The sequence below is a fragment of the Anas platyrhynchos genome, chromosome 10 (genome assembly GCF_047663525.1).
Source record: "Anas platyrhynchos isolate ZD024472 breed Pekin duck chromosome 10, IASCAAS_PekinDuck_T2T, whole genome shotgun sequence".
Classification (NCBI taxonomy): domain Eukaryota; kingdom Metazoa; phylum Chordata; class Aves; order Anseriformes; family Anatidae; genus Anas; species Anas platyrhynchos.
In genome coordinates, this window is record NC_092596.1 from 9,216,421 (window position 1) to 9,231,624 (window position 15,204).

Here is a 15,204-nt window from a genome sequence, read left to right on the forward strand (position 1 = left end):
AGCCGAAGTTATTGGCTACGGAGTGTTTCTCACACTTGCTAACTTCTAACCACAAGTTTTATTCTATCCTAAAGTGAGTTTATACAATGCCAGATAGTAACTCTTAAGGGGCCAAGAGCAAAGATTCTGCTGGGCAGCCAGGATCCCCAGGATCTAGCAGATGAAAGGGACTTGCTCCTAATGGAGTAAAACGCAAAAAAAACCACACCAGAGAGCAGAAAGCAAAGAGGAAGGAATTGTAAGCAAGAGTATGTGTGTGCAAAACAGGGAGAGCGGGTCAACCCCCCAGGCAGGCCTCGAACCCGTGACCCTAGTGGCTCCCTGCCTCGATAGGGAAGGGGTTACGTGAGCACCTCTTGCCACTGGGCTAACGCCGCCTCCACGGGAGGAGGGGCTCCGGCTGGCCCCAAGAGCTGAGTGGCCGGTGGGGCAATCGGGGGCGGGGCTATGCAAATGAAGCAAGGCCGGGGGGGGCCGAGCGGAGCCGAGCGGAGCCGAGCGGAGCCGAGGGGAGCGGGGGGGGCCGAGGGGGCATGGACGTGGCTAGAAATACCTGAGGGGAGAGAGGGAAGCCAGGGAGAGGAGGGGAGGGGGGGGAGAGGCTAGGAGAGGCTAGGAGGGGCTAGGAGAGGCTAGGAGAGGCTAGGAGGGGCTAGGAGAGGCTAGGAGAGGCTAGGAGGGGCTAGGAGAGGCTAGGAGAGGCTAGGAGAGGCTAGGAGAGGCTAGGAGAGGCTAGGAGAGGGGGGGCTTGCTCCATCGCCTCTCTCCCCAGGAAACAATCGGGATTGGTAAAGCCGGGAAGGGAAGAACGGGGGCTCGCTTCATGGCGTTAGAAAAGAGCTGGTGCTGAGTGTCTTTGCTTGCTGCTGTGCAAATGAACCGAAACGAGGAGTCTCGGGGCCCCTCCCAGAGGACGGACGTTTCCTGACAAAAGCGGGGAACCTGTCCCAAAAAGCAGCTGAGCCCGACCCTGTGGTTTTGGCAAGAGCCGAGGAGCAGCTGAGTCTGTTGGGAATTGGCATACAGGACGTGGCCATGTACTCGTGGAACAATTGTTCCAGTTGAGCTTGCTTTAAGCAACCAGGGGTAGGCCTTAGAAATCTCAGGGCCTGCTGTAGCTGAGCAAACCAAGCTGCCAGAGTAACTGTGAGAAGCTCCCACGGCAATGACTCCCACACCGCCCAATTAAGGAACTCAGAAAAATATTGTTACCAGCAGCTGGCCTCAAGGACTAGGTCTACGTGACCGCTAATCACAAGGGGGGTTCTTTTCTTGCAGGTGGGGTTGTTTTCTTCTAGTTGTTTGTCTGAGTGCTTTTGACCAAGAATCTTGTGTGAAACACTGTCCGCCCCTGTAACGTTCACTATAAAAGTTAGGCTATTCGGGCCATAAAATGGAGCGGCATGATCTGACTCAACTGGTGTCTGTCGTGCTTGCGGCCGTGCTTCGCAACAGAGTCTACAAAGGCGGTGGTTGCAGGAGCTCGGCAGGTAATAGCCATGTGCAACCTACATCGAATCCTAAGGGGGCAGGCAGTATTTGAAAGCGTCACCGACCAAACCGCCAAGGTTCCTGACTTGCTCGCTGATCAAGCCACCCAGATGCGATGCGAGCTGCAATAATGCTACGTCTCCTGGTCCTCGATGACTTACTAGCACGAGGAGGAGGTGCCTATGGACAAAGCCAAACGATTCAAGCTGCTGTCTTCAAATCGATGACAACAGGAAAGTCATGGAAGAAATTACAAAAGGCAATTAGAAAAGTAGCTCCCGTCCAGACCGGGAAGGTCTTGAACCCGGAAGGGAACATCTGGTCCTGGCTCCCAGGAGCAGCACGGGGAAAACATGTAGATGGGTAAAACTTGTAGATGGACGTCACATTTGCTAGCCTACAAGAAGGGCCGGAGGGCAGACCCGGGGAACTACAGGCCGGTCAGTTTGACCTCAGTACCAGGGAAGCTCATGGAGCAGATCCTCTTGAGAGTCATCTTGCGGCACTTGCAGGGCAAGCAGGCGATCAGGCCCAGTCAGCATGGGTTTATGGAAGGCAGATCCTGCTTGACGAACCTGATCTCCTTCTATGACAAAGTGACGCGCTGGGTGGACGAGGGAAAGGCTGTGGATGTGGTCTACCTTGACTTCAGCAAGGCTTTTGACACCGTCTCCCATAGCATTCTCCTCAAGAAACTGGCTGCTCTTGGCTTGGACTGGCGCACGCTTCGTTGGGTTAGAAACTGGCTGGATAGCCGGGCCCAAAGAGTCGTGGTGAATGGAGTCAAATCCAGTTGGATGCCAGTCACTAGTGGCGTCCCCCAGGGCTCGGTGCTGGGGCCGGTCCTCTTTAATATCTTCATTGATGATCTGGACGAGGGCATCGAGTGCACCCTCAGTAAGTTTGCAGATGACACCAAGCTATGCGCATGTGTCGATCTGCTCGAGGGTAGGAAGGCTCTGCAGGAGGATCTGGATAGGCTGCACCGATGGGCTGAGGTCAACTGCATGAAGTTCAACAAGGCCAAGCGCCGGGTCCTGCACCTGGGGCGCAATAACCCCAAGCAGAGCTACAGGCTGGGAGATGAGTGGTTGGAGAGCTGCCAGGCAGAGAAGGACCTGGGAGTGATGGTGGACAGTCGGCTGAAGATGAGCCAGCAGTGTGCTCAGGTGGCCAAGAAGGCCAGCGGCATCCTGGCTTGTATCAGGAACAGTGTGACCAGCAGGGCTAGGGAGGTGATCGTCCCCCTGTACTCGGCTCTGGTGAGGCCGCACCTCGAGTACTGTGTTCGGTTTTGGGCCCCTCGCTACAAGAAGGACATGGAGGTGCTTGAGCGGGTCCAAAGAAGGGCGACGAAGCTGGTGAGGGGCCTGGAGAACAAGTCCTACGAGGAGCGGCTGAGGGAGCTGGGCTTGTTCAGCCTGGAGAAGAGGAGGCTCAGGGGCGACCTTATCGCTCTCTACAGATACCTCAAAGGAGGCTGTCGTGAGGTGGGGGTTGGCCTGTTCTCCCACGTGCCTGGTGACAGGACGAGGGGGAATGGGCTTAAGTTGCGCCAGGGGAGTTTTAGGTTGGATGTTAGGAAGAACTTCTTTACGGAAAGGGTTGTTAGGCACTGGAAAAGGCTGCCCAGGGAGGTGGCGGAGTCACCATCCCTGGAGGTCTTTAAAAGACGTTTAGATGTAGAGCTTAGGGATATGGTTTAGTGGGGACTGTTAGCGTTAGGTCAGAGGTTGGACTCGATGATCTTGAGGTCTCTTCCAACCTAGAAATTCTGTGATTCTGTGGAAACAGGATTTGATTTGTTCCTGGGATCCATCTTCTTCAGGACGATGCCTTGTTGAATCTCTTTTCTGAGGAAGTGAATTTGAAGGCTTCAGTCAGTCCTAAAGTCTCTGAAGATAGTAACTCTTAAGGGGCCACCAGCAAAGATTCTGCTAGGAAGCCAGGATCGGCAGGATGTAGCAGATGAAAGGGACTTGCTCCTAGTGGAGTAAAAGGGCAAAAAACGCAGAGCAGAGAGCAGAAAGAAACGAGGAAGGAATTGTAAGCAAGAGTAGGTGTGTGCAAAAGGAGGAGCGTTGCACCCCCATGCTGCGTCTCGAACCCCTGACCTCAGATCTCTCTCCACGTCGCGAGGTCAGGGTTATGCGAGCGCCTCAAGCCGGTGAGCCACCGCCGCCTCCTCGGGGGGCGGGGCTCCGGCTGGCCCCAAGAGCTGAGTGGCCGGTGGGGCAATCGGGGGCGGGGCTATGCAAATGAAGCAAGGCCGGGGGGGGCCGAGCCCAGCCGAGCGGAGCCGAGGGGAGCCGAGGGGAGCCGAGCCGAGCCGAGCCGAGCCCAGCCGAGCCGAGCCGAGCCCAGCCGAGCCCAGCCGAGCCGAGCCCAGCCTGACAAAAGCGGGGAACCTGTCCCAAAAAGCAGCTGAGCCCGACCCTGTGGTTTGGGCAAGAGCCGAGGAGCAGCTGAGACTCCAAAGGCTGCAAAGGGGGTCAGCTGGTGGTGATGACGAGGAGTTCTCGGCCTTCGTCCCCACGACCCCCCAAAGACTGATTAAGGAGGCACTGGGGAGGCAAGGACAATCCCCAGACAAGGACTGTATATCTCGAAACAAGACACTGGAACTCATGATAAGGAAGCGGCAGACGGACAGAGAAACAAATATAAGGACTATACATCTCAAAACTGGACATTGGAATTCATTATAAAGATACAACAAATGGAAGAATTAGCAACAACCAGCGCTTGCAATTAAGAAACATGCCAACTCAGCAGATTCCTGACCAAAGGTGAAAAGTACACTGTGAGGAAGACTCGGGGTCTTCCTCCCAAAGACCCCTGCCCACGTCCCAAAGACCCCTGCCCACAATTCTTGGGAGGCTCTATGCAGGCACAAAGTGCCAAAAGGCTAGTTAGCATGAGAAGCGAGGGAAGGCGGGATAGGTAATGAATATGTATAGGCGCTTGTAGAATATTGATAGATTGATTGTATAAATTCCAGACTGCTTTCCACTTTGGGTATGCACGATAGGTGGAGAGATCCCCCGTGCATCCAGCGCTGCAATAAAGAATACACCACTTAAAGGAATTTCGGCTTCGATCTTTGAATCAAGACCACCACCAGGAGAGGAGAAGGTGCGCAAGTGCAGACAGGAGGAGCTCATGGAAATGACTCCTTGGAGCTCATCTGAAGACGAAGCGGAGCTAGGTTAGGAACGTGTCTAGGCGCGTTGGGAAACTTTGTGCACGTGTAGCTCTTGGCTGCATAGAACCAGGGCAAGTTGCCCCGTCAGGCAGGCACGATTTTGGTGGGCCTACCCCCGTGCTGCCCAGCGCTGAAGAAACCTTACAAACCGATAAACATCCCCACTTTACAATCCTAGTGCCTGTGGAGTCTGTTTTCCACAAGTCAGCATTACGTTAGAGTTGTGGCAAAGGCTGCTTTGTGCAGGCACCTTTTGCAAGCCGCATGAAGCGGGGATGGTGCAGCCTCCACACACCCCGTTTGTGCTCAGCCCGGGCTGTATTACACGGGGCAGAACAGAAGCTCGGCGTTTTTGCTCGGAGACCACCGTTAGAGGCTGCAGACACCCCTCAGGCTGTAGGGGAAGCACTGTGTGTAGGAAAATGGTGGTTCCCGTGGCGCCTTGGTGCCTTTTCCCCCCCGAATTCCCTTGATAGCTTCCTGCCCCCTTCCCTCTGACAGACTCCGGGCACTGCTGCCCCGGCCGCGCACGGTGCCGAGTGTTTCCCCCCCACCCCCCCGTTTAACAGCCGCGGACTCACCCCGCGGTCTCTGAGGCGCCGCGTTCCCGTCGGCCCGGAACATCCCGGCCCGGCCCGGGGGCGGCAGCGGAAGTGCCGCCGCCATGGCGCCGGTGTCTCGGTCCCGCAGCCCGCCCGCCTCCAGCCTGCAGGGCCGCGGCCGCAGCTCTCGGTCTCGCTCCCGGTCCCGCTCCCGGTCCCGCAGCGTCCTGAGGCGCCGCCGGCGGAGCCGCAGCTGGTCCCGCTCCCGCAGCCCCGGCGGGCCGCGCTCCGCCGGGCACCACCACCACGGCAAGGCCTGGCCCGAGTACTACGAGAAGGAGAAGGAGGAGATCCTGCGGCAGAGGTGGGCCCCCCGGCGGGCGCGGCACCCGCCTCTGAGGCCTCTGAGGCTGCTCCTTGGTTGCTCTGTTGTTGTTTTTTTTTTGTTGCGATACTATTTTTCTCCGTACTGTAGCTATTTGAGCATAAATTCCAGGAAACATAAGGCTTTAAATGCGTTTTTGTTAGATGGAGCGCATTAGGGTTCTCTGACGGTGTTTTCTGTTACAGGAGGCTCAACGAGAGGGAGAGGATTGGAGAGCTGGGCGCACCCGAAGTCTGGGGACTGTCGCCAAAGGTTCCTGACCCTGAGTAAGGCATATTTCTTTTTTATGATACCAATTATACATCGATGTACAGAAATATCTTATCGCACTGCAAATGCAGCAGTGTACAGAAGTGTCTTACCTCTACACTGCTCCCATCACCACAATTGTCAGAAGGTGGTTTCTGAACTGATTTAACAAGATTTCAACATATTTTTTTAAATAATTCCAGCTTAATAATTTACATAAGATATGGCATATTGCAGATCGGGTAATTGCTGTGTTCTGGTTCTGAAAGCAGTTCCCATTTTGCAAATTTGCTGTTTCATGGTTTACTCTGTTGCAAAAATGGGCTCAAAATTTGTAAGCATGTGTTTGGGTATATTGTGTGCATTTGATCTTGAATTACTAAATACTACAAAATAGATTTTAAATAACAAACTTTTTTTTTCCTTTTTTTCAGTTCTGATGAACATACACCAGTAGAAGATGAAGAGGCAAAATCTAAGAGTAGCTCTTCAGATTCCAGCTCAGAAGGTATTTTGCTTTGTTTAAACAGCTTATAGACAATCAGAAGCTACCTACAACTTGAATCTGCCGTTGTTGCTGTCAAGAAATTTACTGACTTTGATGGGTTAAAGTCAGTGTGATGGGCTGCAGTTCAAATGAGAATATTTATTTGTGAAGATTCATAAGTACATATAGAGCTAGGTCTTCACCAGTTCTCTAACATTACCTTTTAAAAACATTCTAGAGGAGAAAAAGAAAAAGAAGAAGAAAAGAAAGAAGAAAAAGCGGAAGGCATCAAAAAGAAAACACAGAAAGAATTCTGAGGACAGCGACAGTGAGTCAGATTCTGAGCAGAACTCGAGTGGTAAGAAAAGATGTTTTCTGTTATTGTCTGTAGCCTGAGAGCTCTCCTTGTACCCCTCCAAATGCAAAGTGACGCTTCTGGCTTTCGTTGCACACTTGCGGTGTTCTGAAATTACAGAGCTGCAGCATCAATCCAGTATTCTTTTCTCTCGCCATCTTCTTGGGTTTGCAATGCCTCTTTTTTAAGTGCTTGTGGTCTGGCGTTAGGAAATAGGATTTCTAAATTTAGCGTCCATTAGGCATCTCATGCTAGATGGCTCATGTCAAACAATACTGCAGGTAACTTTCTACTAGTATTTTTTCGGGATTATTTGGTACCTAAATAAATCATGTCTGAGAACCTGTGTACTAAGGCATTCTGGTGGAGGCAGTTATTTATTAACAGTGGAGTAAACTAATCCATTTTAGCTGTGGCTTATCATCTCTTTTTAATGATACATAAACTTGTATTTTTTTCAGATGAAGATAAAAAGAAAAGCAAAAAGAAGAAAAAGAAGCAGAGAAAGTAAGTTTTCAGTGTAACTGTATCTGCGTTTAACTAGAAGGCAGCACTACTTTCTTAGCAGGGTGACTGAGCACTCTTGTAATTAGGGCTATAAACCCAATGGAATAATCTTAATCTGATGGATTGGCTTCAAATGTACAGGACCACACAGCATAGAGGGCTCTTTGCCCCGATAGGGAACCAGTTTCTAGCATTGTATGAAACACACAACAGTGGATATGTTATCTTTGTTTTACTATCACATGTGTTCTGTCAAACACCACCAACAACCTATTTGCAGATATTCGGGCTTTCCGTAGGTGGAAGTTGCCTGGAGAAACTCATGACTTGAGTAGGATTCCTAGCACATCCTTTCCTCTTAAATTTTGGTGAATAGCATGTCTGTCTTTGACTTCGTTACAGGAAGAAGTATAAGAAAAAGAAAAATAAAAAGAGCAGGAAGGAATCCAGTGATTCAAGTAGTGAAGATTCTGATGATGAAACGTTGCAAGGAGAAGATCTTTGGATTGAGAGATCAAGTAGGTTCATATGACTTTAAATTTGGATCGAAACTTCTTGGTGTTCTTCTTGTGATTTTCTTTTTTTTTGTTCAGTGTTGCTGGCCTGATAATTGTTCTGATAACAAAGAATAGCAGGCACAATACTAATCTATTTCACTATTTGATTGTTGCAGAAAATACAGAAGCAGATAGCTTGATTGGACCAGAAGCTCCCAAAACACATGCATCTCAAGATGACAGGCCTTTGAAGTGAGTGCTCTAATGGTACCTGGATCAAATTGAGTAAATCAAGCATGAGGATTTCTGTTCAGAAAGACTGTTATGATACTATGACTTGTATCAGAGAGATGCTGTACCAGGAACGTACTGACAGAAGTAATAGTGGTACTAGTCTTGACCCTGACCTGAATTCAAGTACAAAAGTTTTATGCTTTTTAGCATGGTTTCATAGAAGATTACTTGTTCTTTACTTTGGTAAGGTGATCTTTCCTCTAATCCTCTGCAGTACTGTGACTTTATACAACTTTCATTACTGTTTAACCCGTTGTGAGCAAACTGGTTATTTAAGATGTTCTTGCTATGGGTAGCCATAAGGATGAAACAGGCAAATAAACGGGAAAGAATAGGAGAGCCCTTAAAAATGAGGCTCCAGCCAGTAGTGATCAGGGAAGCTGAATGTTTAGCTCAGGCATGCTTTTCCTATTTGAGACTGATTTTGTCTGTTTTGTTTTGTTTTGTTTTGTTTTTTAAAGCTATGGACATGCCCTGTTGCCTGGTGAAGGTGCAGCAATGGCAGAATATGTAAAAGCAGGAAAACGTATACCCCGGAGAGGTGAAATTGGCTTGACCAGTGAAGAAATTGCATCGTTTGAGAGCTCTGGTTACGTAATGAGTGGCAGCAGGTATGGTTTTGATGATGGTAATATTTCAGTAAAGTTTTCCTCTGTTGGCCTGTTGGAAGGCTGCTTCCAGGCTCTGTCTGAAAGCACAGAAGAGTGGGTGCTCTTTGTGTTTGCAGCAATCTATGTTAAACTCTCTATTTCTGTAGGTAAATGGTGATTTTTTTAAGGGCACATTTTCCTTAGGAATAAAAATATTTTCCAGCTAACACACTTAAAATTCTCATGTTTTTCAAATGAGCAGATGCTTGTGTCAGATGGCATAAGGGTTGTGTGTTTGGACAACAGAGGTGATGTGCTGGCCCATCAGTATGGGATAAATCAGTGTGAGGGGTTGGCCATAACTTTTTTTCTACCAGTACAATAAGAGTTTCACTTACATTTTGGTGAGCTAGCAGCCGACTCTGGGAAAGTGAGAATTAGGCACCCTGTTTGGTGCCTGAGAGCAGACACCCTCAAAAGTCAGCTTTTAATTCATCTGTGCTCCTTTCTGTGGAGGTTTTTGTGCAATTTGGGTTCCCTGGTCTAGGTATCTTCATTTATTATCCTCCCAAGGCCTTCAGGCTAGTTAATGGATGGAAGCTGTGGTGGGCATCACATCCTTGTGCCCATGCTGATGTAGACAATGTTCTCCTCTGCAGACATCGTCGAATGGAAGCTGTGCGTCTGCGTAAAGAGAACCAGATTTACAGCGCAGATGAAAAGAGAGCTCTGGCATCCTTCAACCAGGAGGAGAGGAGGAAAAGAGAGAATAAGATTCTTGCAAGCTTTCGAGAGATGGTCTACAGAAAGACTAAGGGCAAAGAAGAAAAATAATTTCTCATTTGAACTGTGTGCCATAGATTCTACCAGGCAGCAGCTAACCTGTTCCAGTCATGATTTCAAAAAAGCTGCAAGTGCTGCAGTGCCTTTCACCCAACAGGGCCAAGCCTCAGGAATGGATTACTTGTACCAAGGAAATAGAATTACTATTATCAGATGTTGCTGGAGGATTTGTTCACCGTCTGCAAGGAATCCCTGTAAATCAAAAGGCTGCGAGACAGGAACAGGCAGTGAAGGTTAGAGGTGGCAATGTTCTGTCCTCACTTGGACAAGCAGGGAGATTCCACGGTAGGGCTTTGGTATGTGCTGCTGCTAAATGCTATTTTGCATTTATTTTCACTAATGAGAGTAGATTGACCATCACAAGCAAGCTACTAGTGAGAGTAGCACAAATGAAGGAATTCCTAAATTCCTGTTTATGTATTTTTCATAAGTCTTGGATTTATTTTGTTTTTCTCAGAACAGTTGTTTGTTTTGTGGTTTAGAGTACTCCTGTATATAGATGTAAATTTGTAATTTAATACAGACTGGCTTCAGTTACTTTAAAGCAAGCAGATTGTAATTGGGGTATAAAATAACAGTAACAGTAATAACAGGGTCTGATCTTGAATCTCCCAAAGCCCGTGGTGAACTGCTACGTCGCTTGCTTCTTTTTCTGCTATGTTATACATAGGTATCGGAGCGGTGGGGTGCGGCGATTGGAACCTGGATGTACACAGGTGATAACGAGGATGTATCTTTCAATTTACTTTTTTTTTTTTTTTGGTCTACAGAAGTGTTATAGATTAAAGCCTTATTTTAATTCCTGTGTTATTTTACTTCAGTCTGTTTCAGCAGTCTGACATGACTCTCTAAGCTCTGTACTCAGAAGCTTACTCCAAGTAATTCTATGGTGGCTACCTTTGATTCAACTGTGTATTTCCAAAAGTAACTCCCTTAGGCTTATTTTTTCTCAAATGTGTTTAAAAACAGAGTGTTTTCTAGAGGGCTTCCCCCCCCTCCTCACTTTGCGTTGTAGTTTTGGCAGCAGAGATGTCTTGTACATTTGTACAACAAAAATAAGTCCTATAATGTTTGCCCCAGAGTCTTGCAGGCCTGGCATTTGCAAACAGCATTTCTAGCCCAGCTGCCTCTTCCCGTTTACACCCTGGGACCTGGTCCTCTCCCGTTGCACCCACCTATACCTGCAGGGGACTATGACTTAAAACCAGCAGACAGGTCAGGCCGTGATTCTGCACAAGTTTAATGCTCCTTACACATCCACAAGGTAATCCACAAGCTAATAAGGAAGCGCCGTTTTTTCTTCGTTGTGTGTGTTTATCCTCCACAAATACCAACAGAGCATCGATGTCTGTGAACTGGAGCTATTCATTTGAATGCGAGGCGTTGCTTGAGGCTTAGTTTATTTATAATGATATCCTTAAGCCACTTTTCTCTAAATCGACAGTATTCTGGCCTGGAGGAGGGAGTAAAAACGGTAAATAGTAAGAAAGCTGGTCTTTATTCACAGGGCATGCCTGGAGACCTGCATACATCTATTACAAATCGATTGTGTAGAAGGAGGTAATCATTAGGTAGCTATTTGTGTTGGAGCGAAGCTAATGATTGGCAGGGTCACTTGGCTTAACAAGACTTTGACAGCTTCCTCTACTCTGTGATATTACTGTGAAATTATTTACATCAAGCTCCCTCTTTGTTTTGGCATGGGACAGCTTGCTAGAACCTCCCCAGTCGTGTCAGTGATGGAAAAGTAACAAAGCATACCTGAAAATCAGCCTGCTGGACTCCAGGAAGAAGAATACCTCCACCGGAAAGGTCTGCAAGAGAGGAGATACAGGGCAGAGTTTGCATTCTGAGCTTAAGGGCCGAAAAAAATCAGTCATTTTAATTAGGTGAGAGCTACTTCTTCAAAAATAACTGTGTATATGTGCAACATTTCTGATACAGATTAGAATAGCTTTTAATTTTGGTTTAAAGCCTCTGAGTATTCTCTTGTGAAGGGAATGACTCAGAAATTACAATTGTAAATTTGTGCTAGGATAAGATCTGTGACCAGTGGCTGTGAACTGGATTGCTGGTAGGGACCCATTGCCACTAAATAGGAAAGCTAAGGTACAGAATGACTAAGCATAGGTTCTGAAGGGGAAAAAAAACAAAAACTACTCAGTGCAATTTTATTCAATTTTTTTTTATCTTGAGTCACAAAATACCATTGTATGGGTGAAGACTGAATTGCGGATGTGTGGACAATGTGATTAAATAAGAATTTCAGTAGCAAGTGAAATAGAAGCTTAAAGCAGGAGGTAAAAAGGAGAAAATGTGTTGAATACTTTGCCTTGTGAATTAGTAGACTGAAGTCTTTTCTAGAATATAATGTGTGCTTGGTAATGGAGGCAAAAATACGAAATATGATCTTGAGGATAAAATTGCTCCCTTTGGAGTGTAGTTACGGACTTTAACTCATTGTCAATTGCTAGAGGCTAGAACTGTTTACAGCTTTTTCTCATTCAAGGTAAGTGAAACTGGAGTTTTACTACTTTACCTGAAAGGATTGCTGTGTACCATTTCTGAATACTTACATCAGGTTTGATTTTGGAGATCTCTATAATGAAATAGACGCTTGCTGTCGCTTGCGGGATGGGTTTTCTGCGTGTCGGGATGCTCCAGAGAACTCTGTAGTGGTACACCTTGCTGTACGTCAGTTCTTCCTCACAGAGAAATTCAGACCAGTGAAGCCAGCTTTCATGAAACTCCCATGTCTGCTGAACAAACACATGGTGCTAAGATTCCCTTGGTCTGGGAGAGATGACTTAAGGGAGGTGTGAAAAAGAAACTGAAATGCTCTTATTTCATTTTTCACACTATTCCTGTGCCTGTGTAAGATGCCATGACCTCTTGAGTCACGAGTGGATGGAATATTCACTCACGGAAATGTATTCTTCAATCTGCTGCCGTCCTCTCTCCACTGTGAAGTCCTTGCAGGTGGTCCACTGAATATTTTTGGCAACATATTCAGCTTCTAAAACAGACAGAATGCTGAGAATTTCTTCTGGAAAAGCTCTGAAATGTTCTAAGACATTGCAAATAGAGTGAGCACACTACCTTTCTCTTTTTTCTGCAGGGCTATGAATTGTTCTGTTGCACCATGTATCACATTTGCGACGATCATCTCTACTGTTTCATCAAGGGCAGCATCTTCCTTTTCCTTGTCCATTGTCTCCACCTTTAGAAAGAGAAATGTAAAAAGAGAAATGCCCCGAGACAGGGTTGGCCTTCAGAGCTGCAGGATCCGTTGGACTAACTCAGGCTGGTCTGGACAGGGATATTGAAACAGCAGCAGGCCCACCTCCCCGTGTGATCCCTTGTTTCTCGCACTCACCTCTGCTCAGACCTAATTTGTGCAGCTATAAGCTGTGGAGGCTACTGTTGTTGCTTCAAAAATGCTCTTCCTGGGCTGGTGGAAGCCTGGAAGAGCGGTTATAGGGGTGGCCGAGGTGATGTTAAGGAGCTGTGCAGCACTGGCAGCGTCGCTGTGCCTGTCCCTTCCTACCTGTGGGAGCCAGCAAGCCCCACGGGGCCTTCCTGGGGCTGCACCCTTACAGCCCTTGTGGTCTTGCCTTACCGCCTCCGGGAGTGTTTGTGGTGTTGTCACGGTGATCTGGTCATGGTGATCTGATCCGGACTCTTGGCATCCCACCAGAACGTACAGGCTGTGTAAATTCCTCTCCAGCAGGACAGGCTCCCCGGCAGGAAGGTGGTGCCTGCAGGGAAACACACAGACTCGTCTGGCTTTGTCGTGTCTGTCGGACTCAGCGATTTGGGAACTGCACCTGCCTCCAGTGCTGTGCTCTGCAAAACTCAGGCTTGGGCTGCGAGGTGCTTGGGCCACAGGGCTTCTCAAAGGGTGATGGATCGCTGACTCTGACTGTAAGTCAGAGGCATTTTAGCAAAACGCAGGGGGATAAATCCCCAGCAGCTGCTCTGCCAGGACAGCAGGGGAATGTTAGAGGAATAAAGGGGCAAAGTGCAGATGCTGGTCCTTATGATCTGACAGGCACTTCCCTTGGCTCATTTGCATGTTCTGCATTTTTTACTGGACTTTTGCTTGCTTGATTTCGTCACTTCATTAAGAAAATCGGGAAGAACTGCAACATGAGAGGCTGCTTTGAAACAGATTGGCAAAAAGGGCCCAGAGGCCCAGGAGTTGTGCCAAGAAATGCAGAAGCCTCCACGGGAAAGCTTGTCGGTAAGCTGGAAAATGGCTCAGCAGCTGATGGGGTCTTGCCCTGGAACTGCTGGGGAGGTGAGGCTCAGGACACAGCCCCTTGGGGAGTTCTGTGTGTGCACTGTGAGCGAGTAAAAAACATTTATAGCACCTCGTCCAACAAAGGAAGCTTCCAGCTGCTGCTCAGGGTGTGCTCTGTTGGGGTAACCACAGCACAAGATGTGGTGTGAAATGGAAAAAGCCTCTGCTGAGCCCTGAAAGCTCCATGGGGACGGGCTGCTCTTTCTGGCTCCTCTGCCTCCTCGTTGACGCAGGCAGGACACGTCTCGCTGTAACTTCAAGGCCCTGGTATGTGAAAGGATCATCCCTGCTTAAAGCAGCCCTGCTCTGCTTCTTCAGTTGTTGTAGTTTGGGACTTCTCCACTTGGTGGTAGGTGCTTTGAGCTTGTGTTTCACTGATTCCCAAGCTCTCCTCAGTCCTTCCAACAGACAAGACTTTGTCAAGCTTGTCATGCAGGGGCCCAAACCGAGGCTGAGGACTTCTAAAAAGCACCAGCAGCTGGAAAGCTCAATTAACTGCCTCCTCTTAGAGCCTGGCTGGTGTCCCCAGAGGTGCCAGATGTGCCTGCCCTTGCTCGGTGACACAAACTGTGACATAGAGCTCAAGGGGACTGATAGATGCTCAGGCAAATCCCAGCTAACCACTGGAGAAAGTCAGATGAAAATTGGCCTGACCTTGCTGTCATTTATGCTGTGTGAATGCACAAGAATTCTGTGCCTCGCAAAGAAAGAAGCGATTCGGCGTTAATGCAGTGACACGGGGTCTGCCTTTCACTCTGACATCTGCCAGAGGGCAGCAGACCTTTTTTTTTGTTTGCAGAGGAACCAATTCTCTCCAAAGCCCCCAGACACCACACACAGAAGGATTAAATAGACGTGCATCTTTATTAGGGACTCGGACCACAACGCCCAGCCGTGCAGATCCTCCGAAGCGCCGCCGCCTCAGTGTATGTTCTCCAAACCCTGGAAAAGAAATCCACCAAGTGACAGCCGCCTCGGCACCGCGCCCGTCCCCCGACTTTGGGGACAAACGCGCTGCCCTCAGGGGCGCCCTTGGCTGCCCCGAGCTGTGCCGGAGCAAGCCGGGCCCCCCGGCACCTGCCTTGGCCTCGGCGTGCTTGCTGCCCCCCGACAGCCGCTTGTCCCTCTGCATCAGCGCCCACTGGTAGGGGTAGCGGGCCACCCTCTTCTCCTGCGGGGCACAGGGGCGGGGGGTCAGGGCGGGCCTCACAGGGCCCGGGTGGGGCTAAAGGGGAACCGGGGGGTGTGTGAGGGGGGGTCCCGGCCGCGCTGACCTTGCCGCCGCTGGACCAGCGCTGCGCGAAGACGGTGGCGAGGCCGGGGACGCTGAGGCAGGCGGCCATGATGGCCATGCCGGGCAGGATCTCGTACCACATCCCCGCCGCTCCGCTCCCTGCTCCCTGCCCCCCTCAGGCGGCCGCTCCCGGCCTGCTCCTCGCGGCCGCGCCGCTTCCGC

The 15,204-nt window shown here is 49.2% G+C and overlaps 4 protein-coding genes across 7 annotated transcripts in view; 1 reads left to right on the plus strand and 3 right to left on the minus strand.

Annotated features, from left to right (window-relative positions):
- The window catches only part of LOC140003284 (endogenous retrovirus group K member 5 Gag polyprotein-like), a 51,172-nt gene extending 45,756 nt beyond the window's left edge, over positions 1 to 5,416 (minus strand). The window contains exon 1 of the mRNA XM_072042884.1: positions 5,278 to 5,416. The gene's annotated coding sequence lies outside the window, so the exon portion shown is untranslated. The remainder of the gene's footprint in view (positions 1 to 5,277) is intronic.
- On the plus strand, positions 5,298 to 10,244 carry NKAP (NFKB activating protein). The gene is made up of 9 exons (XM_027465444.3): positions 5,298 to 5,602; positions 5,809 to 5,889; positions 6,307 to 6,380; positions 6,598 to 6,717; positions 7,176 to 7,221; positions 7,624 to 7,739; positions 7,895 to 7,970; positions 8,474 to 8,623; positions 9,262 to 10,244. Exons 1-9 carry the CDS (start codon positions 5,361 to 5,363, stop codon positions 9,434 to 9,436), a joined length of 1,080 nt encoding a protein of 359 aa, XP_027321245.1. The 5' UTR covers positions 5,298 to 5,360; the 3' UTR covers positions 9,437 to 10,244.
- Positions 10,245 to 10,664: 420 nt separating this feature from the next.
- On the minus strand, positions 10,665 to 14,447 carry AKAP14 (A-kinase anchoring protein 14). Of its 4 annotated transcripts, XM_072042887.1 has the most exons (7): positions 12,993 to 14,447; positions 12,822 to 12,907; positions 12,545 to 12,665; positions 12,370 to 12,461; positions 12,022 to 12,201; positions 11,207 to 11,259; positions 10,665 to 10,898 (listed from the first exon to the last, which is right to left on the minus strand). In XM_072042887.1, the coding sequence occupies exons 3-7, from the start codon at positions 12,654 to 12,656 to the stop codon at positions 10,811 to 10,813; spliced, it is 525 nt and encodes a 174-aa protein (XP_071898988.1). In that variant the 5' UTR covers positions 12,657 to 12,665; positions 12,822 to 12,907; positions 12,993 to 14,447; the 3' UTR covers positions 10,665 to 10,810. The 4 variants fall into 4 exon arrangements, with proteins under 4 accessions (XP_071898988.1, XP_038040086.2, XP_071898989.1 ...); XM_038184158.2 differs by lacking the exon at positions 12,822 to 12,907 and having other exon boundaries at positions 13,065 to 14,447; XM_072042888.1 differs by lacking the exon at positions 12,822 to 12,907.
- Positions 14,448 to 14,593: 146 nt separating this feature from the next.
- NDUFA1 (NADH:ubiquinone oxidoreductase subunit A1) lies at positions 14,594 to 15,204 on the minus strand. The gene is made up of 3 exons (XM_072042890.1): positions 15,023 to 15,204; positions 14,830 to 14,919; positions 14,594 to 14,690 (listed from the first exon to the last, which is right to left on the minus strand). The coding sequence occupies exons 1-3, from the start codon at positions 15,122 to 15,124 to the stop codon at positions 14,670 to 14,672; spliced, it is 213 nt and encodes a 70-aa protein (XP_071898991.1). The 5' UTR covers positions 15,125 to 15,204; the 3' UTR covers positions 14,594 to 14,669.

Bases quoted from the DNA above. Each gene is read 5' to 3' on its own strand.
- AKAP14 (XM_038184158.2), bottom strand. From the start codon at position 12,656: ATGGACAAGGAAAAGGAAGATGCTGCCCTTGATGAAACAGTAGAGATG. The intron at 12,462-12,544 runs GTAGTGTGCTCA...TGTCTGTTTTAG, and splicing joins CCTGCAGAAAAAAGAGAAAG to AAGCTGAATATGTTGCCAAA. The intron at 10,899-11,206 runs GTATGCTTTGTT...TCCCTCCTCCAG, and splicing joins TCCAGCAGGCTGATTTTCAG to GCCAGAATACTGTCGATTTA.
- NKAP (XM_027465444.3), top strand. From the start codon at position 5,361: ATGGCGCCGGTGTCTCGGTCCCGCAGCCCGCCCGCCTCCAGCCTGCAG. The intron at 7,740-7,894 runs GTAGGTTCATAT...TGATTGTTGCAG, and splicing joins TCTTTGGATTGAGAGATCAA to AAAATACAGAAGCAGATAGC. The intron at 7,971-8,473 runs GTGAGTGCTCTA...TGTTTTTTAAAG, and splicing joins CAAGATGACAGGCCTTTGAA to CTATGGACATGCCCTGTTGC.
- NDUFA1 (XM_072042890.1), bottom strand. From the start codon at position 15,124: ATGTGGTACGAGATCCTGCCCGGCATGGCCATCATGGCCGCCTGCCTC. The intron at 14,920-15,022 runs GTCAGCGCGGCC...TGTGCCCCGCAG, and splicing joins GCTGGTCCAGCGGCGGCAAG to GAGAAGAGGGTGGCCCGCTA. The intron at 14,691-14,829 runs GCAGGTGCCGGG...TTTCTTTTCCAG, and splicing joins GCAAGCACGCCGAGGCCAAG to GGTTTGGAGAACATACACTG.